This window comes from Solanum verrucosum, unplaced genomic scaffold, assembly GCF_900185275.1.
Source record: "Solanum verrucosum unplaced genomic scaffold, falcon-dt-bn FXZP01000049.1, whole genome shotgun sequence".
NCBI classification, from domain to species: Eukaryota; Viridiplantae; Streptophyta; class Magnoliopsida; order Solanales; family Solanaceae; genus Solanum; species Solanum verrucosum.
This window is the reverse complement of record NW_026020221.1, coordinates 8,204,886-8,232,654: the sequence shown is the minus strand read 5'-3', so window position 1 is coordinate 8,232,654 and position 27,769 is coordinate 8,204,886. Positions and strand designations below refer to the sequence as shown.

The window sequence follows — 27,769 nt, the reverse complement described above, 5'->3', positions numbered from 1 at the left end:
TGTTAAGGACCTGATCCTATCGTAACTAAATGGACGCATACATTCCAACAAGTGGTATAAGAGCTTGACTTTTCTATTTAGGTAACGCCAAGAAAAGAAAAAATCCTGAAGGAATGACTACTCCACCTAACATGGAGGAAGGTCAGTCATCTACCAGGCCACCTCATTTCAATGGACAATATTATGGTTGGTAAAAGAATTGCATGCATGACTACATCAATGTTGAAGACATCGAGTTGTGGGACGTGATTCTTGATGGACCTTACATTCCCACGACCGAAGTGAAAGATGGTGAGCTTACTAAGACGATCATCAAAACCATAAAGGAGTACAACGAAACGGACAGGAAGAAGATAGAGAAGAACTATAAAGCGAAGAAGATTCTGGTATGTGGAATCGGCTCAGATGAGTACATCAAAATTTCTGCTTGCAAGACAGCCAATGAGATATCAGACTGTCTCCAAACAACCCATGAGGGAACAACACAAGTGACAAAGTCTAAGGTCGATATGTTGATGACTCAATACAAAAATTTCTGTATGAAGGAAGGTGAAACCATTCACAAGATGAACTCAAGATTCACCTCCATAATCAACGAACTGAGATGTCTTGGTGAACCTATTCCACCAAGAAAACAAGTTCAAAAGATTCTCAAAGTTCTTCCCAAGTCATGTGAGAGCAAAGTAAATGTTATAACTGAAGCAAAAGAGCTGAAGATACTCGCCATAGATGAACTGATTGGAAATCTCCAAACCTATGCGCTGAACAAACAACAGGGGTCAAACATGAAAGAGGGAAAGAAGGAGAAATCAATGGCATTGAAAACATCATCAAATGATGGGACTGTGGAGGAGGATGAAATGACATACATTACTAGAAGGTTCCAGAAGATTATCAAGAAGCACAGAGGCTTTCAAAAGAAGGGTTCGACCAGCAGGGTAGAAAATGCAAATGATCTTTGTCATAAATGTGGTAAGCCTGGTCACTTTATGAGGGACTGTCCTAGTCAGAAGCAGGAAACTAAGGACTTCAGACCTCGAAGAAGGGACCAGGTCCTAGACCATGCCAAGAGAAAGGCTCATGCTAATCAACTAGTGAAGAAAGCCTTGGAAGTATGGGGAAAAACATCTAGCGAATCCGAGGAAGAGGCAGATAGTCATGAAGATATCTTTATGATGGCTGTCGAAGATGATGGAACTGTGTTCAATTCCATTTTTTCACTAATGGAAAAATCTAGTGATGAAGAGGATCTGAATGAGGTAACCCTTTTCGATCTAAAAAATGACCTAGACACTCTTCCCATTAAAAGATTGAGAAAACTTGCTGATGTACAAATTCACTCAGTTGATGAATTAACTTCTAAAAATTTGATGATAAGTGAAAAACTAAGTTTGTGCGAGGATGAAAACTCAGGTCTTAACTCTCAGATGTCTAAAATGAGTGTTAGGAGAGGTATCCTAGAGTCTGGTAGTCTGCAACCCAACGAGGAACCTAGTACCTCTGAGGGTGGGAAGCGAAAACTCTGTAACTTTGAGGTTGAGCTAGATGAGAAACGTAAGACCTCAGAGTCTAAGGTATTTGCCTCCTTTGAAAGGAACTCTCATCTAGTGAAGGATCTTTGTAAGATCAAAGAAGAGTTGAACCACTCCCTAAAATAGACTGATTCGTCTAAGATACTCTTTAACTCAGCAAATCATAAGTTCAACATCAAAAAGGGGTTAGGTTGTAGACAGATAGATCCTCCCTACAATCCCAATAGTAAATATGTGTCTGTCTCTGACAATCTTTTGTGTACCCATTGTGGAAGAAATGGTCATCTGAAAGAAAAATGTGAGGTTCTGAGAGGAGTAAACGAAAGGCAGGAGAAGTTCCTTCAATCGAAAAAGGTCCTTGTAAAAAGGAAAAAGGTACCTAGTCCCAGTTACTATTTTAGCAAGAACACTTTGCCACCATGGACACCGGACTTCTGATCACCCTCGCCAAAGCAATTCAACTAAAGGTTAACTGCAAAATAGTCAGCATCAGATCTGACCATGGCATAGAGTTTGAAAACTCTTAAATTGAAGGCTTTTGTGCTGAAAATGGAATCCATCATAACTTCTCTGCGCCAAGAACTCCCCAGCAAAATGGAGTTGTTGAAAGGAAGAACAGAACATTGGTAGACATTGCTAGAACCATGTTGATTAACTCACGCTTAGAAATGAATTTTTGGGCAGAAGTAGTCAACACAGCCTGCTATGTTACAAATAGGGGTCTTATTAGGTCCATGATCAAGAAAACACCTTATGAGCTGCTGAATGACACGAAACCTTCAATTGCTCATCTGAAGCCATTTGGTTGCAATGCTTTGTACTAAATAATGGAAAGGATGATCTTGGTAAGTTTGATGCCAGGAGTGATGAAGGGGTGTTCGTCGGGTACTCTTCTACCAGCAAGGCATATAAAACTTTTAACAAAAGAACTCTATGTGTTAAAGAAAGCATGCATGTGATATTTGATGAGTCTAATGATAAGAGCAACGATGAACACAAAGAAGACCCTGAATTGGAGGAACTGATCAAGGGAAAACAGGACAAGGCAATCCAAAATCTTGGAAGCAAACACGTTGCATGGGAAAATGGTGTAGAACTCACAGAAGAACCGGGTCACTCTGATTCAGCTCAAGAGGCACTTTCTTAAAATCCAGAATGTGAAGAAGATGAATATGTTGTTGATGTTGAAGAAGAGATAACTAGAAAGTCTAGATGGAAACATCAATCTTCACATTCACTGGACAATCTCATCTCTCCACTTGACTCCGGAATACAAACTAGATCCAAAACAAGAAATCTAGTTACATATTCAACATTTATATCAACCATTGAGCCTAAGAATATCGAAGAGGCTTTACAAGATGCAGATTGGGTGACATTAATGCAGGAAGAACTTCATCCGTTTGAGAGAAGTAAAGTATGGCACCTGGTCCCCAGACCTTTCAACAGAACCATTATTGGGACTAGGTAGGTCTTTAGAAACAAACTTGATGAGCATGGGATCATTACCAGAAACAAGTCAAGACTTGTGGTGCAAGGATATAATCATGAGGAAGGAATTGACTATGATGAGACCTTTGCTCCTGTAGCCAGAATGGATGACATTAGGATCTTGATAACTTTTGCTGCCCATATGGAGTTTAAACTATTTCAAATGGGTGTCAAGAGTGCCTTCTTGAATGGGAATTTGAAAGAAGAGGTGTATGTTAAACAACCTCCAGGTTTTGAAGATGTTGATCTTTCAAACCATGTGCTGAAGTTGGATAAAGCTCTGTATGGTTTAAAGCAAGCTCCTAGAGCGTGGTATGAGCGCCTGTTGAAATTCCTCTTTGCAAATGGGTTCAAAAGAGGTAAAATTGATAATACTTTGTTCCTAAAATCCATATGTAAGGAGTTGTTGATTGTGCAGGTATATGTAGATGACATTATCTTTGGAGCTACATTAGATTCTCTGTGCAAAGAGTTTGCTGATTTGATGAGTAGTGAATTCGAAATGAGCATGATGGGGGAGCTTACTTTCTTCGTAGGACTGCAGATCAAACAATCTTCTCAGGGCACTTCTATATGTCAAAAGAAGTATATAAAAGAATTGCTCAAAAAGTTCAATCTGCTTGAGGTAAAAGTCCTTGATACTTCAATGAGCACGAGTGTGAAGCTTGATATGGATGAAGATGGAGTTGAGGTTAATCAGACCATGTACATGGAAATGATTGAGTCACTTTTGTACCTCACTGCAAGCAAGCCTGATATAGTCTTCAGTGTAGGGATGTGTGCTAGGTTTCAAGCAGCACAAAAGGAATCACACTTGAAGGCAACCAAATAATTCTGAGATATTTGACGGGAACACAGGACTTGGTCCTCTTCTATCCCAGTGGTGACTCTTTTGATCTAATTGGTTACGCTGATGTTGATTATGCGGGTTTTCTTATTGATAAAAAAAGCACATCAGACATGGCACACTTCCTAGAATCGTCACTGATTTCTTGTGGGACTAAGAAGCAAAATTCAGTGGCACTGTCTACAGCAGAAGCAGAGTATGTGGCTGCTGCATCATATTGTGCTCAGCTCTTATGGATCAAGCAACAATTGGAAGACTTTGGTGTTCTCACAGACACTATTCCTCTAATATGCGACAACACCAGTGCAATGAACATGGCCAAGAATGTTGTTCAACATAAGAGGACAAAACACATATAGACGTGAGGCATCACTTCCTAAGGTACAATGTTGAGAAGCAAAATGTGGTGATGAATTTCTGCAAGACTGAAGACCAGCTGGCTGATATCTTTACAAAGCCTTTGAGTAAAGAATGTTTTATTAAAAACAGACTGAGGCTAGGCATGCACAAGATGACCTGATTCCATAACAAGCTTGCACAAAATCTTCCAGTTGATTATGTTAAGGAGGGTAGGTATTTATACTTGTTGTAATGCTCATCATTTGAGAATTCACTTTTGGTACCTTACTGCAGGTACACACTCATGGCATGTTAGCTAAAGGGAAGATTTCACCATACATGCAGGGCTATATACTAAATGGGACCTGGTCCGCATAAAGTTAGTATCACTTTTGCTACACTGTGTGTCTATCAACGGTCACTGCCACGTGTTCCCTACCCATTCATTGCGTCAGTTTCAAACGTCTTTTCACTTTAAATCCAAGAGTCACTACTTTTCAGAGATCCGATACCCCTTGGGCTTAAATACAACGAGTTTTAGTGAATCCAAACATCTTAATATCTTTCTAATCTCCTTTTGTGATTCATTACGTTGTTCTAAATCGTTTCTTCCTTCTCATCAAAAGGACTAACTCTTCTTCATCTTCAAAGCTTCCCATTTCCCAAGAAATTAAAAACCCCAAATCATTCAATTTCTCCATTTTTCTCCCTGACGAGTCCCCTTCCACACCAGTCTGTGGTGCTGGTGAGACGGGTGAATCCATCACTCTTCATACTGAAGTGGCAACCTCTCCTGCACCTCCATCTGGGGAAGTTTTACCTTGCTCGCCTACGCTGGTTTTGTCCAGTGAAAAATCTCAAAACTCAGAGACCCAATAAGTTATGAAACCAAGTGGTGATCTTCCCATTAAAGAAGTAGAAATGGTTTCTATGGCAGTGTCATCTACGATGTATGAGCAATTGTTTGATGAAGATTTACCGGGAAAGGGCCCTGAGTCAAATATTCTAGCAGCAGCGGCAGAACTATTGGCCGTGCAAAGTTTGGCCACACTCAGAGGAGATGCTCAACCAACACTATTGGAACAGGAGTTGAGGTAATCGGAGCAGGTCCCACACAGTGTTCAACCTGTGTTTGACCAAACTCCTAAGTCATTTGACGTTGCAAGTGAAGAAGGGGATGAAAAAGAAGTTCCTTTGAAATGGAGTAGGAAAGGAGTTCGCGATGCAAACTTCTCGACAACAGGTGTCTCAGATCTAGAGGGAGTCAACATTGTTCCTGACACCGACCTCAACAATGAGCCTGATGAGTCTGCAAAGGAAAGGAATTGAAAGAGGAAAGGAAAAATGGTTACATCCTACACAAAGGGGGACAAGAAGAGGTATGGCACCAGGAGTGAGATGCAGAAGGTCATGGGAAGTGCCATAACAACAAATGTAATTCAAACGGAAAGGGCTAGGAAGAGAAGAATAGAAGGTTATCTACCTGAAGAACCCACTTCAACCCCTTTGCATGTTAGGTCCAGTGATACAGAGTCTGATGATGTTGTTGTGTATGTAGCAAAAAGAAGAAAGAAAGCAGAGGTTGATAGGGTCAAATGAAAGGGGGTTCAGAAATCAACAAAAATATCTCTTGTAAAAAAAGTGAGTAAAAGGGCTACTGAGCAGTAAAAACCAATCAAGGTACCATGTCCTCGTATTCAAAATCCAGTAGAAGAAAAATAGATGACCATGGAAGTACGAATAGCAGAAATGGAGAATCAAAAGGTGCTAAAAGGCAGAGTCTTCGATCCTGATATTCTTACCGGACTTGGAATGTCCACTCTCTTTGATTCAGTTTCCTGCAAAGTTGGGATCATTTATTTGAACCCCAGCACCATACTTGTTTGAACCTGAAGTGCACGAATTTTACTATAAGATGGAGCTTCTAGATAATGGAGGAATCATGACTACAGTCAACAATGTCAAAATCCATCTAGATGAGGAAACTCTGGGGATTATTCTAGGTGTCCCTGTGAGGGGGATCCGGTCCATTGAAGGATACAAACGCTCAAGTGAGTTCACTAAACATGTTACAAAGAGGGGGGGGACATTAAGCGAGCATGTTTGTCAAAGAAATTTTTGAAGGGGGAATACCAACTATTCTTTGAGTTCATTAATAAAGTACTAGTACCAAGGATAGAGAAGCAAATTGTAGCATCTGATGCTGACCTATTTCTCATGGAAAAGCTGGATGAACTTGAGGAGATCAATCTTCCTGCTATAATGCTTGAACATATGCACAGGGTGATGACTTGAAAGTTAGCCAAACATGGCATCCCTTATGGCTACTTGCTAAACTATGTGTTCAAACATTTCGAAGTATCTCTTAGACGAGGAGAACCAAGTACAGTCAAGTAAATGTTTATTGATGTTACTCTTTTGGAGTGTGAATGTGTTGAAGGGAAAGCTAATGGTAGGTCTCAAGTAGTGAATCTTCTAGAGCAGCAAGCCTCTCTTAAACGAGAGTTAACTGACCTCACTGTGATCTTGAATTATAAGGAAGTTGAGATTGCGCAACTGAAATCTATGTTGCAGAAGTCTGTCTCGAAGGGACCTGGTACCGGTGATGTGGATGAGCAAGTGGTGCAGAAATTGAGAGCTGAGAATGAGCAGCTGCTGAAGACAAATGCCTCACTCAGTGAAGAAGTCAAAGCTCTCAACAAGTGAGTCATTCAGGCTCATGAGGCTGCAAATGAGCGGACGGTTTCATTGGTAACAGAAAAGACTTACTCTATAGGGTAATGCGAACCCTTACTCCCCTTTTCCCTCTATCCTAAACGAGTCTAGTCTCCCTGGTTTCTCCTTTATTGTGTCAAAACTCTAGTGGCTATGTGTACTGTTTTGGCTGACTCTTGTGGTCAACTTTTGTGATCTAATGCTAGTGTTCAGTATGCCTTGATATTCTTTTTATGCTTATATGTACATGTTCTGTGTGGCCCATGACCTTGAATTCTTAAATGTTTTGCATTCAACTCATATATGTTTACTGCTATTCCTTTTCAATGATGTCAAAAGGGGGAATTTTTGGGTGAACTGTTGTGAAATTAGAAGGGAACTGAACTAAGAGGAAAGAACAGTGATAGGGGGAATTAATATATTTTTGAATGAATGCTTAACACTCAAGTGAGCTTGCTTGTAGGTTGTTTGTAATCATAAAAAAGAGGGGAATTGATAAGTCTTAATATTCCCAGTTGTTTTGATGATCTCCTCACAAGGGAAGGGACCCGGTCCTTTGCAGAGTATGCTCGTCCAGGACCATATGCTATACAACTGGAAAGTTGTTCGCGTCAGAAGTTTGTGAGGTCGTCAGAGTACTACACCAACCAGAAGGGACGAGGTTGTTTGTCCAATGTGTATTAACTCTTGATGTTTGATATATTCAAGATAACAAACAACAAATTCATTCATTCATTCAAAGAGAGATATAGAAGCTTCAAAACAACAAGGGACCTAATAGATTATATTATTGCTTCCTGAATCAGCTGTTACTTTGATTGCTTGTATTTGTGCGTATATTATAGGAATCGTTTCGCTTGTGATAGAAACATTTCAAACTTGGATGAATCATTGTAAGAACTTAGTTGTGGGAAACTTAGTGTCTTACTTCAAAGTCTATATTAATCAGTTGGGTTAGTATAGTGGGCAATGCATGCATTGCTTTGGCTCATTGAGTGATAGTGTATTACTCAGGAAATAGATTAGTAGGTTAATCTCGTGTGTGTTGTAAATTGGGTTTTACTTTGGCTTGTGAAGTATAGTAAAAGTAGTTTGAAAAGTCCTGTAAGAACATGTCGTGATTTTACTCCCTTGAGCAATGTGGTTTCCATGTAAAGATGTGTGTACCATCTTTACTTTCAGTACTTATTTGCTTTCTGTTATTGTAATTGTGTTAAAGAGTTGGTCCTATCGTAACTAAGTGGACGCATACATTCCAACAATTACTCTAAGCAATAACTCTATTTCCCACTAAACCAACTAGGTCTAGTCAATCTAGACTTCAAGAACCCAACAAGGCTTACTCTAGCCACCAACGCAGATCTCAAAGATAAGAAAAGAAACAAACTGCAACTCTACTGCACTCATACATCAATTAACTCCAGTTGACACTCTTAGGCAGCTCTTGTTGGAGAACTATATGCACAACGGAGGCATACCTAAATTATACTGCTTACATGAATAACAAACAACACACAGTTTATGCTAGAACACACAAACTTTATGAAATTTAATTCAAGATTTAACTCTTGAAGCGTGAGCAGATACCTTCAAGCTAATCCACAAGCTAGAACCTTAGCTTCAAACGAATCCACAAGCTAGTTTACAAACTGGACCATAGTCTGCGGTCTTCTACAATGATCCCAAATTCACTTCGAACTTTCAATACTTGGGTGGGAAAGTATCGTATATCAAACTTTTTTTTTTCTTCAAGGATTAGAAGAATCCCTATTTATAGAGATTTTTTCCTAGTCCAAGGAGGAGAAGAAACACACAGTCTTTCCTTAGAATAGAAAAAGACATGTACTTCTCCCTTTCCTTAGATTATAAAAAGATACATATGTACTTCTCTCTTTCTTTAGAATAGAAAAAGACACATACTTCTCCCTTTCCTTAGAATAGAGAAAGACACATACTTCTCTCTTTTCCCCTTAGAATAGATTTTGAGTTCTAGTTAAATATGGGCACGATAGGGACCACAAAATTAATTGTTGAGACTTTCTATTATGGAAATAATTCTAAATAATTAATTTGAATTATTTTTACCATAATAAATTACATATCATTTCATTAGAAATTCGTAATTGCACTCCCTTATTTATATTTCGAAATTTCACATTAAACACATATGTAATTCCCCATGTTAAGATTATAGATACTAATCAATAAATTAAATTACTGACGAATTTAATTCAATGATCAATTTCCTTTAGAGCACTACTTAACTTTTTTCATGTGTCAGATTCATAATCCACTTGCAAGGTTTGAGACGACGAAAACTTATAAGCTTCTCAAAAAGGCGCATCATCAATCTCTATATCGAGACATGGATTCCGTCAACTAACTTATTATTTCACCAATATATATTATCATCATCCAATCTATCAGACATATTGACCCATCTTAGAATCTCACATTTTAATAAATCAAAATGATAATTAATATATACAGATCATAATAGTTATATCAGGATTAAGAATATGAATACATTTAATAGTTTAGAGGATATGCTTTTGTCAGCCAGTCTAAAGCAACTATCTCTACTCGGTCCCGTTCAATACATACAAAATTCACTAGCACAAGAAGTTGGAACTATACTATTCCCATAATCAAGATAAACTACATATAATCTTGTGCTACAATCATACCGATGACATGTCCGATTCCCATCTTAGATTGTGAACAAAAAACATTATACTTATAAGAATCGATGATTTAATCCTCTGTGGATAAGCTTAAACTTTATACACTAAATCATCTACTATATAATTAAACAAACATCATAAACAAATATATGATCTATTAAAAATGAATAAATAATTATTCTACAATAAATACTATACCTAAACAAATAGTTAATAGTATATATCCCAACAACTCTACCCAAGAGAACATCAAACCAATGATGTAAAGAGGCTTGACTAAAACATAGATGATTCGACTAGCTAACTCTAGTTAATCCGACTCAAACTAAAGACTTAGACGAGCAACCGATCTACTATCCTTTATAACTTAGAAGTAGATTTATAATATAAGAACACTAAACACAATGCTCAAAATACAACAAAAGACACTACAACACTCCATCAGGTCCCTCGTTGAGTATGAACAATAATGTTCTTCCTTGAAGATGACATTTTCTTTGTGAGCTTATAAATTATCAGAATTTAAAAACTTTATTTGCCAAAACTTGGGTTGTGTCATTGGAGAAGAGACTACTTTAATTTGGACACAAACCCTTGCAGCAAAGTCATTGGCTGAGAGCCTGCAACTCTAAAAAGAAGTTCACCAACCACAACAGGTTTGACAAAGTTGCAGCTTTTAGACAACTGTCTTTTTCACTCTCAGTCTCTCCTGGACCTGGTCCCTTATTAGATCCTGAAGTTTGTTAAATCATCAAAACTTCAAATCAGCTCCAAAATAACAAAATTAACTTGAAATAATAAATTAATCAATGAAAAAACAAGATAGGACCTTAATAGGAATGGACGAGCAGAAAGAATCTTAGACTCTAACTTGATCTTTCTTGTAATTTTAGATTTGCATTAATCCTTTTGATGCTTTTGAATTTACTTAGGCTTGAGGAACGGAAGTCAGAACATCAAAATTCATTGGCTAATAGGCCATTTCATGTCAGAAAACCATTGGTTAGCTCATTGATGAGAAGTGTTAAAAAGAAGGCTTGATAAGAGTTCTGAAAAAGTAAGTCGCCGGAGAAAATCAATTCGTGTACATCGTGTAACTGATAAGCAAACAAAAGATCAATCTGTTGCATCAAACAAGAAAGTTCTTGATCCTCAGGGGAGATTTCTTCAGCAATGGAACAAAGTATTTATATGGGCTTATATATTTTCGGTGTCACTTGATCCGTTGTTTTTATACACTCCTGTTATTGATAACAAAAGTAAGTGCCTAGATTTGGACAACACGTTAAAGATCACTGCTTGCGTTCTACGTTCTATCACTGATCTTTTCTATGCCTTTCACATAATCTTGAACTTTCGTACTGGCTTCATTGTTCCTTCTTCTCGAGTTTATGGAAGGGGTGAGTTGGTTGAAGATTCCTCAGCTATAGCCAAGCGATATTTGTTATCTTATTTCATCGTTGACGTTGTAGCAGTCCTTCCACTCCCACAGGTTCGTGTCTCAAAAACCCTTTTTTTAGCACTCTCTTAACTTAAGAGAGTATGATTAACCTTGTTTTTGTGCAGATTGTGATATTGATTATCGCTCCCAACATGAACGGCCCCATTTCTCTGGCGACGACAGATATGTTGACGATTGTAGTTTCTGCTCAAAATGTTCCAAGATTTTTTAGAATTATTCCATTGTACAAAGAGGTAGAAAGGACTACAGGCTTCTTTAGTGGAAGTACATGGAGTGGAGGTGTTTTTTACCTTTTCCTCTTCATGTGGTTCAGTAATGTAAGTTCCCTTTCAATAAATAGATGAATCAACATTACATAAAAGATAGAGATAATGATAAAACACACATCGAAACTATCACTTTTTCGCGAGTTTCACACCCTAACTATTAGTTGTACCCTTTTCCTACCTGAACTATCACAATCAATGTATTAAAACACACCTAGTTGATCAGTAGATGATGATAGTTTAGGTAGGAAAAGGAAACTATTTATAGTTGGGGTGTGAAACTCCCGAAAAAAAAAGCGATAAGTCAGATGTGTCTTTGACCATTAACTAATCAGGGATATGGACATTTCATTCTTGAACAAAAGTCCGCTTAAATAGGTGCAAATTAAATGTGTGATCTCAGGTAACTGGAGCCTTTTGGTAATTGTTCTCAATAAAACGCCAATATATATGCTGGCGCAATGCGTGTGACAAGATCCCCAACTGTTTGTCAGACTACTTACATTGTGGAGGAAAAATGAATGGAAATGCTTTATTACTGAACTCTTCTTGCCCTCTCCTAAAACAAGAAGATATAAAAGATCCAAATGACTTTGATTTTGGAATTGCACTTGATGCTCTTCAGTTTAAGGTTGTGGAAAAAGGAAAATTACGGACCAAACTCTTGTTTTGCTTTTTGTGGGGGCTGAGAAACTTAAGGTGTGTTCACTTTTATTATGGTAATACATTACATATGGATTCTGTTGTATTTCAGGTGTTTTGAAGATTCTCACAAATGTAGGGACCCGGTCCCTAGCAGGCTTGTTTGAGTTTTTAAAAGGTGTGAATATAAAATGAAGAGGTTCGATTTTTATGAATAGTTGTGATTTTAATGAAAATGTTGCGACTTTTATGAAGAGTTGTGACTTTTATGAAAAGTTGTGACTTTTTGGAAAGGTTGTGACCTTTTCGAAGGGTTGTAACTTTTCAAAGGGTTGTGACATTTCCGATTAAGGCACAATAAGCATATGTTCACACTACCATTTGTTGTCTATAAATAGAGGGGTTTTCTCTCATTTTAAAACAACCAATTTTTCGGACTTCTACTACTAAATCTAATATTCTAAGTCGTTGAATTGTTCGTTAACATCGTGGTTTTAGGTACTGATGATACAACGGTGAGTAAGATCGTTCTATCCTGGGAGATATATTTCATTAACCTCGGGTACCTGAAGGGAATAATCTCCTTAAGGGGACACTGTGCATTCAGTGGGCTCAATTTTCTTCTTTAAGAAAAATATTTTGTATATTGTTTCTAATCTGTTTCTGATTCAATTTTCTCTACTGGTTTTAGTTTTCTAGCTTTGAAAATACTCTTTAAACTTTATTGTTTCTTATCAAGTTTTTCAAAGTTTTTGTTCTAAGTATCTTAGGAATATAGGATGAATTAAAATATTAAGGAAATTATTATATTGTTGGTATTTCTTGTATTCTACTGATAAGTAGAATATTAATGCACTACTTCTCCGAAATTCGATACACTGTTTAGAAGGGTAGAAGTGAGAATGTACCAGAAAAATTGGCGGTATTCCGGTTAAAGATTACACCAGGTAACCTTCTTATTATTTATCTAAGGATAAAAATAGTTTCTAAAAGTTAACTCTTGATATTTATCACGTGTATTTTCGAAAAAGATCTGCACCATATGTTTTTGAATGAACTTTCCTTGGCCAATAGTGTTGCCTTTAAAATTCTTTAGTTTACAGAATGAGATATTCATATTGTAGTTTGATAAGATAGTATGTCAAAATGTTATAGTTGAAGGCTATTTGAAAAGAAAAGCATAGCTATGTGATGATCTAAGCATTTGTTTTATTCTATTTGGTAACTAAAAAAAACTTTTGTAATTTTGTATTCCGTGTGAAATTTGATTGTGTATGATTTTTGTAGACTAAAACCTTTTATAGTTTTCTACTCTAGGTAAAATTAGACTATGCACTTGGTTTGAAAAATATGAAAACTTCACCTAATAAGTCAGTGTTGTACTTTTGGTTTTATATAAACTTCACTGTTAAATAGAAACAAATTGTACATTTTTTTGTCTTTATCGTTAGTATTCTAAATACTGAGTGGTATGTCTAATTGTGATAGAAAAAAGACCAGTGACTTAGAATTCATGATTTTTTGCCTCTATGAAATGAACTTTGACATTGTGTAAAGATTGTCAAAGGAAATTGAAGCATTTTAATTATTTTGTAGAATAATATGTTCAAAAGAGGTTTCATATTGCCAATGACATTTTGAAAGTATGAGAAAAAGTATGTGGAAAAACAATTTTTAAATACTCGAAAAATATTTTTGAGATCATATTTAATATGTGGGTGTTCTTTGCTTATGATAAAGATAAAATTAGACTTAGGGGTCATTTGGTTTGAATTCAAGTTATGATGGGATAAGTTATGATAGATTAGTTATGATGGGATAAGTTATGCTAAGATTATTTTTTATTGAGTGTATGCTAAGATTATTTTTTATTGAGTGTTTGGTTTGTTGTATTCAAAATAATAAACTTTAAGAACAACATATAAGTTTACAAAAATACCCTTCATGAATGTGAAAGTAATGTATAAAAAGTGTTTTAAGGGATATTTTTGTCATTTAATCATTTTATCCCGGGATAAGTTATCCCGGGATTACTATACCACCCATGGGAAGGGATAACTTATCCCGGTAGTAATTATTAATCCCAGGATAAGTTATCCCGGACTTGCCAACCAAACAACAAATTAAGTGGTACTATAATTTAATCCTAGGACTATTTTAAGTTATCCTTCACACCAAACGATCCCTTAGTGTCTAATTTAAGTTTATAGTACATGATATGAAATTCAATGATACTTTTGTATTATGTTAGACGCACAAAATTCTTGTAGTATATTTGATATTGTGGAGTTTCTCTTTTACTAGTATATGGTATGACTAGTATGAAACTACCAAATTTTATATATATTTGTTCAAAATATTGTGTTCTTTTATGAAAGAGTATCACTTAAAATATTGTAATTTTTCATGAAAAGATATGTCTGTTAAAATATAACTATTGATATAGACATGAATATTGGTGAATAGTCATTTGTCATGTTTTGTAAAAGAAGCATTTGAATTATATTGCCTTTATTGGATTCGATGAAACTATGTTCATGGGTAACAGTTCTATAACAATCAAATTGAAAGTTATGGAAAGGTCCTTCTGAAAAGGACATTTGACAAGGTGCTGACTCTAAACAATGTTTGTATCACACAAAATTGTAAGAAGTAAGAATAAAATATTTGTGAGAAAAATCTACCTCACGGAGAGCTTTTCAAACTCAATATTTTATTTGTTATTACTTGCTTGAGTCAAACTGTTTGTGACATGAACACTTGGGACATGTCAATTACAAAACCTTGCAAGCAAAACTGATCAACTTAGAAGTTTTGTCTAACTTTGAGTGCAATAAATAAAAATGTCAAATCTGTGTTGAATCTAAGTATGCTAAGCATTCTTATAAATCTGTTGAAAGGAATTTTAATCCCTTAGAGTTGATTTATACTGACATTTTTTATATGAAGTCAACACCATCTCGTGGTGTGAAAAAGTATCTCATAACATTTATTGACAATTGCATTAGATACAATTATGTCTATTTGCTGAATGATAAGGATGAAACAATAGAAACATTAAGGCAATATAATATTGAAGTTGAAAATCGGTTGGGTAAAAGATAAAAAGTGATAGGGAAAGAGAGTATAAGTCTTCTTTTGCATAAGTATGTTTGGAAATTTCCTATCCACCTCAATCTAATGGAATTGTAGAATGGAAAAAAAACCAAACTTTGAAGGAAATGATGGCTACATTACTTATAAGTTCATGTTTACCACAAAACTTGTGTGGAGAAGCTATCCTTACAGAAAAAGGGAACAACAAAAAGTTGTCTTTTCAGAAAAAACAATAAAAAGTTTTGTTTGTTTAGGACACAATCTATTCTATATGAGAAATGAAAAGATAGGAAATTCAACTTGAAATATTTCAAAGTGTGGGGGTGTCTAGCCAAAGCCCAAGTTCCTATCTCTAAAAGGATTAAAATAGGACCTAAGACTGTGGACTGTAAAATTAGAACTTGAGTAGTCTAGTGAAGGGTCTAAAAGACCTTGGAAAGAATGAAAATAGAATGTACTTAATAAAGAGATTCAAAGGCGTAGTAAATGTCAAAAGACATCTACTCTCTTCGGATATGATTTTGTAACATTTCCTATGTCTTTTTTGGACTCATCCTTTTGGAAAGATGGGGTTAATAGTGAGAGTTATTCAATCTTGAGCAACCACATTGAAAGTTGATTGATCTTCCTCTAGAAAATAAACCTTTGAGTTCAAAGTAAATCTTCAGAATAAAAATAAAAGTCGATGGAACTGTTGACAAATACAAAGCACAACTTTTTTCAAAGACTTTAGATAATAGGTCTTGATTTTTTCGACACATACTCGCCAGAAACTAGAATTAGATTCATTCGGATGTTAATTACATCAGCTGTGGTATATGACCTCCAAATTCATCAAATGAATGTGAAGGAGGAAGACATTTACATGGAACAACCCGAGGTTTTTGTGGTTCCTGGTAAAGAAATGAAAGTGTGCGAACTTGTTAAGTCACTTTATGAACTAAAACAAACACCCAAACAATGTCATAAGAAATTTGACCAAACCTTATTGGCAAATAGATATAAGAGTGATGGAAGTGATAAATGTGTTTACATTAAAATCACAAGGTCACTGTTTGTTTGTATATTGATGACATGTTGATCATCAATAGAGACAATAATGACATAAATGCTACTAAACATATGCTAGAAAGCAACTTTGATATGAAAGATCTTGGAGTTGCTGACGCGAACTTAGGTATAAGAATCCTTAGAACTCCATAATCTTTAGCATTGTCACGGTCTCATTACATTTAAAAGGCACTTGACTAGTTCAAATATTTGGATTTTAATATTGTCAAGACTCCAATAAATGTGAGCGTTGCACTTCAAAAGAATGAAGGTAACAATGACTCACAATTGGATTACACTAGAGTACTATTTGGAAGTATGATGTATATCCAGAAGTGTACACGATAAGATATAACATGTATTATTAGTAAATTGAGCCAGTTCACGAGTAATCTCAATCGAAGTCATTGGATGACAATGAAAAGAATTTTGGGGTATTTAAAACATACTCAAAACTATGTCTTGCATTATAACAAATATCTAGCAGTATTGAAAGGATATAGTGATGCAAACTGGATCACCATATCAAATGAAGTTAAATCCACAAGTGGATATGTATTTACTCTTGGTGGAGGAGCAGTCTTGGAAATATTTCAAACAGACATGTATCACTAGCTCTACAATGATCTCTGAGCTTCTCGCTTTAGATAAGGCCAGTGAATAAGTTGAAAGACTCTGGAATTTCTTGATAGATATTCTCTTTTGTCCCCAACCTTTGGCATCAGTACGCATACACTTTGATAGTCAAGATGCACTAGGTAGGGCATGAAGCATGATGTATAACATAAAGTCTTGTCATCTAAGACGTAGACATAATACCGTTAGAAAACTACTCTCTAATGAAATTATCACAATTGACTATGTAAAGTCAAAGGATAATATGTCAGATCCACTTACAAAAGGCCTAATTAGAGAGGTAGTTGAAAGATCATCTAAGGTAATGAGTTTATGGCTTAGGAAAAGTCATCATGGCGGTAACTCTACCTAGCAGACTGTAGATCCCAAGAGCTATAGGAACAAGGATAAAACATTAAGGCATATTAATGAGTTAATAAAGCTTAAAGTTTTTAATAATTTTCTAAGTTTGGCAGATTTGACCAAATAACGTATCTACGCGATAACACGTGTTAGAAATGACCTATATGAGTGTGAAGTGGAAGCCGCTTCAAAGAGAATCATTGTAAAAAGCCTATTCTTTATACACTCATGAAATCGTGAGGTGTTCATGGCTGAAATGAACACAACCGTATGAACCATAAATGGTAAAGGGTTGATTGTGTGACATACGGTTGTTGTCTAGTTATATACCAAAGCTTGACGGTTCAAAGATATCAAATCTACCGATTGACCGAGTATTTTCGACATATGTTTGCTATAGAAAGTTCAAGGGAAGCCTACTTATCCATAAGCAATTAATTCTTTCTTGTAAAGTACACACTTGTTTGTTTCTTTGTCTTGGAATCATTCCCCATTCATGCGGGGGAGATTGTCGGGTTTTTAAAAGGTGTGAATGGAAAATGAAGAGTTGTGACTTTATGAAGAGTTGTGATTTTAATGAAAAAGTTGCAACTTTTATGAAGAGTTGTGACTTTTATGAAAAGTTGTGACTTTTGGAAAAGGTTGTGACTTTTCTGAAGGGTTGTAACTTTTCAAAGGGTTGTGACATTTTCAATAAGGCACAATAACCATTTATTCACACTACCCTTTGTTGTCTATAAATAGAGGGATTTCCTCTCATTTTAAAACAATCAATTTTCTAGACTTCTACTACTACTACTACTAAATCTAGTATTCTAAGTGTACTTTACTGCCGTTGAGTGGTTCACTGACACCATGGTTTTAGGTACTGATACACCGGTGAGTAAGATACACCGGTGAGTGGTTAATAACTCTTGTTGATGATTGCTATATTCAACAAAAACTGTCACGCCCCGAGCCTACACCCTGGGCGGGACCGGCACTCGGAGACCATTGCTGGCCCCAAGCGAACCCTTGGCCTGGCTTTCTTAACTTAGCGGAAACCTACTAAACAAAATAACTCAATGCTATGCAGAGGCATAAACAACTTAAATGATACATATCTGGCCAAAAAGGCAACTCGAGTCTCAAAATAGAATACTTACATATATACATAGATAAGAGACTCAAAACTAACTGACTGACTGTCTATTAAGCCTCTAAAATACTTAGATGGATGTTGGGACAGACCCCACAACACCCTAATCAACAAAACTAATAGAACAAAATAACTGAGCCCTTTGGAAGCAAGGAGGCTCACCACTGACTCTAGAGTGCCCAACTGGATCAACGGCGTGCAGGGTGCTGATCCTGGGTACCTGCGTCTGCATCATAAAACGATGCAGGCCAACTGGCATCAGTACGTGGAATGTACGAGTATGCGAGCTAGACCGCTAAAAAAAACAACTTAAGCTTGAAAAGGGAACAAGAGATCACTTACCTTGACTCTGAACGACTCATATACATAACTGGACTCAAAGTAAAACAATGAGACACGAGCCACACATATAAAGCTTGTAAAAGAATGTAAACAACTTAGATCGTTAAGGATAAAATGACAACAAACTCCACTTTTCTTTTATAAACATAAAACAGCTTTTGTGGGAGGTTCTTTAACCGACAACCACCACTACGAGCCTTAGTGATGATACAACGTTTTACCTCACGTTGCCAAAGGACCATCCTATACCTTGCCATCGATATAGGACCTTACTTTTGCTTAGTGGATCCACTAGCCTAATCTTGCGTGATCATCTAAAAAGAATGATACGACAAGTCCCATGTTGGCGCATGGTTCTTAGGGAGAGTTGAGTTAATATGAACTCGTGTCCCCCAATTCGGTGCTCAATACTACTCCCAAAATTACTTTGGCTCATGCTTTTAAAATAACTTCTTTCTTTGATTGAGATAATTACTCAAAACTTTAGCCCAAAGGCTCCTTTGGGGAAAGAAAACATGATTCCCTTTTTATTCAAATATAATAGCATTTACGACCTCCTTTGGGAATACTTAGTTCCCTAATAACTTTTTTTTTTTTTTTTTTGAAGAGAATTCAACTTTAAATTCATGACTTAGCTTGAAACTAAGACTCTTACTCGACTTGAAACTTCACTTGACTTGGAACTATCTTTCCTTGAATTGGAATTATGAATTCAAGGTGTTCGATCACATGTTATGGAAGGATTCTTGAACGCTTAGACGCACTTTGGAACGTCGAAAACAACTATAAAACATAGGTAAATTACTTTGAAACATGTATGAGAAAGTGAGAAAAGAAGAGGGGAAACTTGGCTGAGACTTCAGATTTCTGGTGACACAGATGGGACTTACGGTCGCCATCGACGGACCGTAGATGGACTTACGGTCCGTACTGCAGGTCCGTAGATTGCGTCAGAGATTTTCCCCAAAATTTCATTTAAGAAAAAGACTAAGTGTTGGCCTACGGTACGGACTTACGGTCCGTAGGTCAGGTCACGGACCGTAGGTCGCGACCGTAGATCGACGCCCCATAACCCCAACTTCTGTCCCAATCGACGGTTGACCAGTACTGACCGTTGATCTATCTACGGTCCGTAGGTCAGTCCCGTAGATGGGGATCGACAGCCCAGAAACTTCTGCAAATCGATGGTGGATCAACCTCTAAAGGGTCATAGCTCTTAGAATCATAATCCCCTCAACATACAATAGGTTTCAACTTAAATATACGACCCAATCATGTCTCACAACGTACAATAAATTCAACAACACCACCAACAACCTCAACAACAACTAACAACTAACAACTTCAACACTTCAATAACAAACTCCCAATCTTTTCTCAAAGCAAGGAATAAACTTGGGGTGTGTGGGGGAAAGGATCAACCCACACGGAAAAACTCACATACCTTGATAGGGATCACCCCCGACGAATTTCCACAATGGTCTTGACAAATCTCCTCTTTCTTCTCTTCTTCTTCTTCTCCTTCTTCTCTTCTTCAATCACAAGAACCCTAACTCTTTCTCTTACCAAAAATGGGACAAAAATGATCCAAAGATCATCCTAATACAACAATATGAGCTCAAAAGAATTGGCTAGGGAAAAGACTAAAATGCCCTTAATGATTCCCGGACGGATCTCCTTGTCAACTGCCCAACTTTCGAAGGTCATAACTCCCTCATACGAACTCGGAATCGAGCAAACTCGGCGGCGTTGGAAAGGTCGTTCCACGAACTTTGCAACCATAACTGGAATTCCACCTAACTCATCCTGAGCTAGAATTTATGGCTGTTCAAAGTTGGCCAAAATTTCACATTTTCCATACTTAGCCAAAATTTCCAAAACTTTAAATTCTTTCCAAAAAAAATGAAAATTTCCAATTCTAAGCCTCTTCAATTATTTCATATTGCCGGATGTTACAAAAACAAACAACAACTATTAATTCATTCATTAAAAAAGGGAGTCATTGAATCGTTTCAAGTACTCAAGCATTAAGAACATACATTGCAAGGGACCTGATAGACTGAAGAAGAGCAAATCTCGAAGTGCAGTTGTTTTGAATGCTTGTATTGTGCTAAAATTGTAGGATTCATTTCACATTCATATAGAAACATATCAAAGTCTTTTGTGTGTATTGATTGTAGGGAAAATGCATAAGTACCCCCCTAGCCTATACCTGAAATTCCAGAGACACACCTAACCTTTACTAAGGTCCTATTACCCCTCCGAACTTATTTTATATGTAATATTCTACCCCTTTTTGGCCTACGTGGCACTATCTTGTGGGCCCAACGCATGTTGACATTTTTTTCAAGGATAGTGCCACGTAGGCCGAAAAGGGGTAGAATATTATAGATAAATTAAGTTCGGGGAGGTAATAGGGCCTTAGTAAAGGTTAGGTGTGTCTCTGGGATTTCGGGCATAGGCTGGGGGTACTTAAGTATTTTCCTTTGATTGTAAGAAGAGTTAATTGTGTGTCTTATGTGTTGAAGTCTATATTGATTAGAGATAGTTAATATATAGTGGGAAACCGATGCATTGATTTCGCTCAATAAGTAATAGAGTCATTACTTAGTGTGAGATTAAGAGTTTAGTCTCATTGTTGTATCTGGAGTCTGTATTCACTTTTGCTTGTGATTAGTGAAAGCAGTTGAAAATCATATGTGACAGGTCATGGTTTTACTCCCTTGAGCAAGAAGGTTCCACGTAAAACTTCTTGTTCTCATTGTTGATTGTTTTAACCTCTTACTACATTCTCTTTGTACGTTTGACCTGGTACTACATCACACTGGTGGACGCATACATTCCAACAGATTCCATTAGTTCCATTGAAGTAACGAAATGTAGCCAACTGTAGGTCATGATGTGCCTTGAGATGGCTTAAGTTACTCTGTTGAGTAACTTCCATAATTCTATAACTATTTCTTCTTACATGTTTCAGTTCTCTTGGCCAAAACCTTAAGACAAGCACCTTCGATGGAGATATTATCTTCACCATCTTCATCTCAATTATGGGGCTTATCTTGTTTTCCTTGATTATTGCCAATCTGCAGGTTAGCACATGCACTCACCCTTTATCAAACAATGTTCTAAAATGTTGTCCGGACTCTGCAAAATATCTAGAATGAAGTTTGAGTAATTTGTGTTGTTTTTTTTTTAACAGAAATTATTTCAATTTGACCTGATTAGAGTAGAAGAAATGAGAGTGAGAAGGGGGGATGTAGAACAGTGGATGTCTCATCGCATGCTTCCCAACAATCTGAGAGAGAGAATTAGAAGACATGAACAATACAAATGGCAAGAAACAAAGGGAGTTGAGGAAGATTCACTCATTCAAAATCTTCCTAGAGACTTGAGGAGAGATTTAAAGCGCCATCTCTGTTGGTCTTTGCTAAAAAAAGTAAGTACTTTTTGATCACATTTATAACTATCCTTGTCCAACTTCATCATTTGTTGTGTCGAAATGGTGTTTTATCTGGTAAAGAAATATGAAACTTGAGCAACCAAAGAATGTTGTTCCCCCTATTTCATTTACTAATTTCTGGATTGCACGTGTACCCATCTAAATTGACATAAATTGTTTCAAATTATCATTGTATCAAAAATAGTGTTATAATTAAATTATATGAATATCATTCATTTTCAAACAAAAAATAGTTCAAATATTTGGAATCTACTCTTGGATACCAATAGTAAATTATAATATGACAACAAAGTATCTCTTCTCCAAATGAAATAAAAGATAATAATATTTAGTACTTTAAAATACTATAATTATAAACACAAATTAATATATGTATATTCTTATCTCAAATATTAATTACCTACAAGACAATGTTCAGAGAAAAGAAGAAAGACAAAAATGAAAAGAATTTGACAGTCACTTCTTAAAGTTAATTAAAATAAAATGAAGGCTACAATTATTAATCAATATTTTTTATTATTATTAAGGGATCATATCAAGTATTGGATCCTACCAAATTAATTTTTCAAAAATGAGCTTTGAATACAGTAACATAGCATCAACGGAGTGACAACTTAAAATATGAAACGGTACCAAAAGTTGAAACATTGAATTTGCCTTTCTCAAAGTGAGACAAAAGGATAAATAAATAAGGATAAACATTTATATCATTATTTATTCCGTAATTAAAGAAGTTATTAATAATTTAATCATACGTTACTTTATCCATTTCAAATTATTCATTGTGTTTCAATCTTGTACACCCCTTCTGATATTATTTTTTTTGATAAAAATGTAGTTTTATATATTCTATCTTACACATCTCTTATAAAAAAACAAACATAAATAAGTAATTAATAAAATCATAAGAACAAATTAAATAACTTTTATTATCAATTAATATAGTACAATAATTTAATCGTTAAAAAGATCAAGTAAATTATAATTATTTTTTTTTACAAATTACATCACACAAGTATATTAGTAAAGAGTCATGATCTTATATTTCGATGCATGACCCTTTATTTTACATTCAAAGAAGGAAACTATGTACTAAAAAAAAAAACATATTCTTCTTGAATTCACCTTTGTTCTTCTAAAGAAAGAACAAAAATAGTGCTTTGTTCATCCCTAAAGAAGTTGATTCCCCCCCAAATCTTAGCTTGCCCATTCCTTGTAAATCACATGATGTTGTTTACTCCAATATTTTCCATATTTATAGATGACAAATGTAGGAATAATCCAAAAATTATAAGAGAATGTTTATAGTCAAGAGTTCGATAAGTACAAATCAGATATAAATGCATGAAAACATCAACAATCTTTCTTGGATAACGTGACATGTTGCTAATACATTAACCATATTAAATTGCTTGTAAATTTCAAAATAACCTTTGAAATTCCTAAAAAAGATCTGTTATTTTTTTTTGTGCATTGAAACATTAATGATTGCGTAATAATTTAGTTTCGAAGCATAAGTTATTAGAGGAACAATGCTAATTTAGTGAATGAAAAATGGTCATTTTTTAAAGAATTTTAACTTTTTTTGTTCCTACTTATAGTTATATATATGATATGATATGATATGATATATGATATGATGATGATATGATATGATGACATTTGACTAAAATGGAGTTTACGAAAGAACAAGTAACTTTTGGCACATTCGAGAAGTACCCTTAGTCCTAAATATGTCATCACATTTTTATGGCTATGAGCATGTCATTAAGGTAAAATGGAAAGTTTAAAGTACAAGAGTTCTGAAATATAGAGACGTGTCATTCTTTTCTAGAACAGAAGAAGTATTAAATATGAATGAAACCTTATCAAACCACATTAAATTTTCAATCAATCAATCAACTATATATCAAGCACAAACTAGTAGGGAACTTGTTATTTTTTCTGAACCGTCTCTGAAGTTTTGATGATTTAATAAATTTTGGACCTAATCCCAAATGAAACTAAGAGTTCTGTACATGTAAAAAGACAATTGTCCAAAAGCTGTAGTCTGCTATGGTTGGTGCACATCTTTTAGCAGAACAACAGACTCTCATCCAATGGCAGTGCTCCAAGGATTTGTGTTCATCTTATATTAGCCTTTTCTTTAACAACAAAAATCAGTTTTTCTTAATCCAAAAAAAAAAAATCACAAGTTCAAAAAGGCAAAGGTCATTCTCTCAAGGAATATTATTCGGAAGAACAACAAGGGACCTAATAAAGTTATCATTGTTCTTAGTTGTCTTGCAGGTTTGTATTTCTGTGCTTATCATGTGTAGATCTATTCCAGTGTTATAATAGAATTAGATCGGTTGCTTGTCTGAGTTTTTAGCTTTGAGTCATATTAACTAGAGTTTGTTAGTCGAATATGCTATATTCTAGTCAAGTATCTTTTCGTTTTTTGTTTGTTGTTCTTTTGGGTAGAGTTGCCTAAAAATGTCAACTAGAATTAGTTGTAGTGTGGATGTAGTAGAGTTGCTGCTTGTTTCTTCTCTTATCTTTGAGCTATGAGTTGGTGGCTCGAGTTAGCCTGTTGGGTTCTTGAAGTCTAGTTCGACTAGAGCTAGTTGGAATTTAGTGGGCAATAGAGTTATTGCTTAGCTTTTTCTTGTAGTAGAGTTGCTACAGTAAGGGGAAGGGATTAAGAGTTTAATTCTTAGATTACTAAAGATATGAAATCTGAAGCTTTGCTCCTTTATAGTAAAATGGAGTTTGGGCTGAAATCCTGTGAAACAAGTTGTGGTTTTCTCCTCCTTCGAGCAAGAGAATTTCCACATAAAACTCTTGTGTGAGTTTTACTTCCAGCAGTTTACTTTCCACATTGTAATTCTGTCAAGGGACCTGGTCCATTGACCATTAGTGGATGCATACATTCTAACAGAACCACATAACTCTTGCAACAAAGGGAAGCCCAATGCACTAAATCTCCCTCTATGCAGGGTCCGCAGAAGGGCCGGAACCCAAAGGTTTATTGTACACAGCCTTACCTTTGCAGAAATGCAAGAGGCTATTTCTACAGCTTGACACATGTGACCTCCTGGTCAGGCTCTACTTCCTTGGTGAAGTATCTCATTCTACAAAACTGGAACAAATCTCTCGTGCTTAAGACATAAGAAAGAAAGTTGTACCCCTTCCTACTTTTTCTTAGGCAGTGTGTTGATGATCCATAATTTCTCCTTATACCAGAGCAGCTCTGTCGGAGTTATTTATATATTGTGAATGACACACTTTAATCATTTATGATGATGCCTCCAAACAAGCACTAAATTTTGCATTGGTTTGGTATATAATGCAGGTTCCCATATTTGAGAAAATGGACAAACAATTACTGGACACATTGTGTGACAGACTGAAACCAGCACTCTTCACAGATAAGAGCTTCATAATCCGAGAAGGCGATCCAGTAGAAGAAATGCACTTTCTAATGAGAGGTACACTGTTAACTCTGACCACAAATGGTGGAAGGACTGGTTTTTTCAACTCTGTTCATCTCAAGGCTGGCGACTTCTGTGGTGATGAGCTTTTGACATGGGCTTTAGATCCTCATACTTCCTCCAGTAGTCTTCCAATTTCAACTAGAACAGTGCAGGCTGTAACTGATATAGAAGCTTTTGCCCTCACTGCTGATGACCTCAAGTTTGTCGCCTCGCAATTTAGACGTGTGCATAGCAAGCAACTTCAGCATACTTTCAAGTAAGTTTTTTTAAGGCCTTGTTCCATTTCATTACAAGCTTCAATTTACATCAGAAAACAAAATGGTATAAGTTTCAAAGAGAAGTATTGGCTGTTTTATTGATAATATATTGATGATCGAGCAAACAAAGCATGCTCGTATACAAGTAGTATACCAAAAAGTAGAAGGCCTAAATATGTTTTTCTACAAACAACATTCAATCTTCTATACTCCCTCAAAAGCTCTCCTACTTCGTTCCTTCCAGACAACCCACATATATAAGAGCTAATAACACAAATTTCACGCCCTATGATTTCTCCTACTTTCATAACTCCAACTGGACATAACCTCTAGTATCAGCCAAAAAAACTATGTAAAAATCTCCCATCATAATCTCGATTCCATCAGACAACGAATAAGTAGATGGTTGACATCTTCACTGCACTCATACACATAAAACACCAACTGACATAAGTGAGCTTCCTCCTCTTCAGATTCTCTGCCATCTTGATCACTTCTTTAGTTGCTAACCAAGTAATAAAACACACCTTTCTCTACTATGCTTACATATCACAGAACATGGTAAAAAACACCCCGGAAGGACAAGTAGATTTTCATTTCAAGAAGGTATTTAAATAACATCTACATGGCACCTCTCGAAAAAAAAAATTAAAACTCATGATGTACTTGGCTAGTTCAGGTTATTCTCACAACAATGGAGGACATGGGCTGCATGCTTTATACAAGTAGCATGGCGTCAACACTGCAGGAATAAGCTCGAGAAATCCTTAAGAGAGGAAGAAAATAAACTGCAGGCTACATTAGCTAAACAGAGCACAAATGCACCAAGTCTTGGTGCTGCCATATATGCATCAAGGTTTGCAGGTAATGTTCGGTGCGCCTTGCGACGCAACCATACAACTGGTACCGAATCATCTCCCACATTACCTCGACTGCTTCATAAACCAGCTGAACCAGATTTTAGTGAGAAAAAATGATTCATGAGGTTGTGTGGCTAATTGACTAGAGATGTTGGAATATGTTTTATAAATAATGTATTCTTGAGTTAGTAGGACATTTTCTATTTGGAGCGACACACTTTCCTATTTAGTCCGTTCCAAAAAGAATATTTAGAAATAATTTATTTTTAAAATTCTCCTTTTATCCTTAATAAAATGTTTTACAGTCATATAAATATATAGAGCTTTGTTTTAGATCATAGGTTCAAAAGTCTTCCTTTTTTCGTAAATATCATGTCAAGTCCAACCATGTCACATAAAATAAGACTGATGAAGTATCATTTACTAGATTGTGGAAGAATCTAATATTTTTGTCTCCTTCAGCATACCAAGTAACCCCAACCTTTTATCTCCAAAACTCCTCGTTAAAGTGAAGCAATTTTCACAATACCTTAACGATTAGACTAAATCTTTAACTTGAATCAAGATGTGTCAATACTTGTATATATATATTTATTAAATCAAAATTTAACCTCTATATACAATGTAATTTTCTGACGAAAGGGTGTCGCTTGTAGAGGGGCCAAATCAAACCCAACCCATTTAGGTTTGGGTTGGTTATTAACCCGCCCATTTGTTAGCTCAACCCATTAAAAATTGGATTGATATGTCACCCAAATTGATTTTGAGAAATCTTGTTTTTTTTTTTTTAATTTTATATGTTATATATAGTTATAATAAAGAAAAAAAATTATTAGGTACTCATTAAAGCTTATAAAATAATAAATCTATTAAAACTTAGTAAAAAATGGGCGGGTTGGGTTATGACCGGTTACCAACCCGTTACCTAACCCATTTTAACCCAACCCATTTTGATCCAAATAAATTTGGGTTGAGTTGAATCTTGACCCGTTTATTCTCTTGACCAATTTTGACCCGCCCAATTGTCACCCCTAGTCTCTTGACACCCATTGCCCAAGGATGGGTACGTCCGCCCCTATTATAAATGTCCTTGCTTCATTGGGTCAAAGCTTTTTTTAATATTTCCACCTTGGG

The 27,769-nt window shown here is 35.8% G+C and overlaps 2 protein-coding genes across 6 annotated transcripts in view; both read left to right on the top strand.

The window, feature by feature from the left end:
- The window catches only part of LOC125831693 (cyclic nucleotide-gated ion channel 1-like), a 65,386-nt gene that overhangs the window by 30,627 nt on the left and 6,990 nt on the right, over nucleotides 1-27,769 (top strand). The gene's annotated exons all lie outside the window — the stretch shown is intronic.
- On the top strand, nucleotides 204-26,752 carry LOC125830947 (cyclic nucleotide-gated ion channel 1-like). Its single transcript, XM_049510138.1, is given in 12 exon segments — nucleotides 204-1,620; nucleotides 1,690-1,907; nucleotides 2,368-2,644; nucleotides 2,687-2,776; nucleotides 10,564-10,634; nucleotides 10,636-11,100; nucleotides 11,175-11,387; nucleotides 11,740-12,035; nucleotides 21,560-21,671; nucleotides 21,782-22,018; nucleotides 25,377-25,774; nucleotides 26,455-26,752. Coding segments are annotated over 12 exon segments (4,092 nt in total).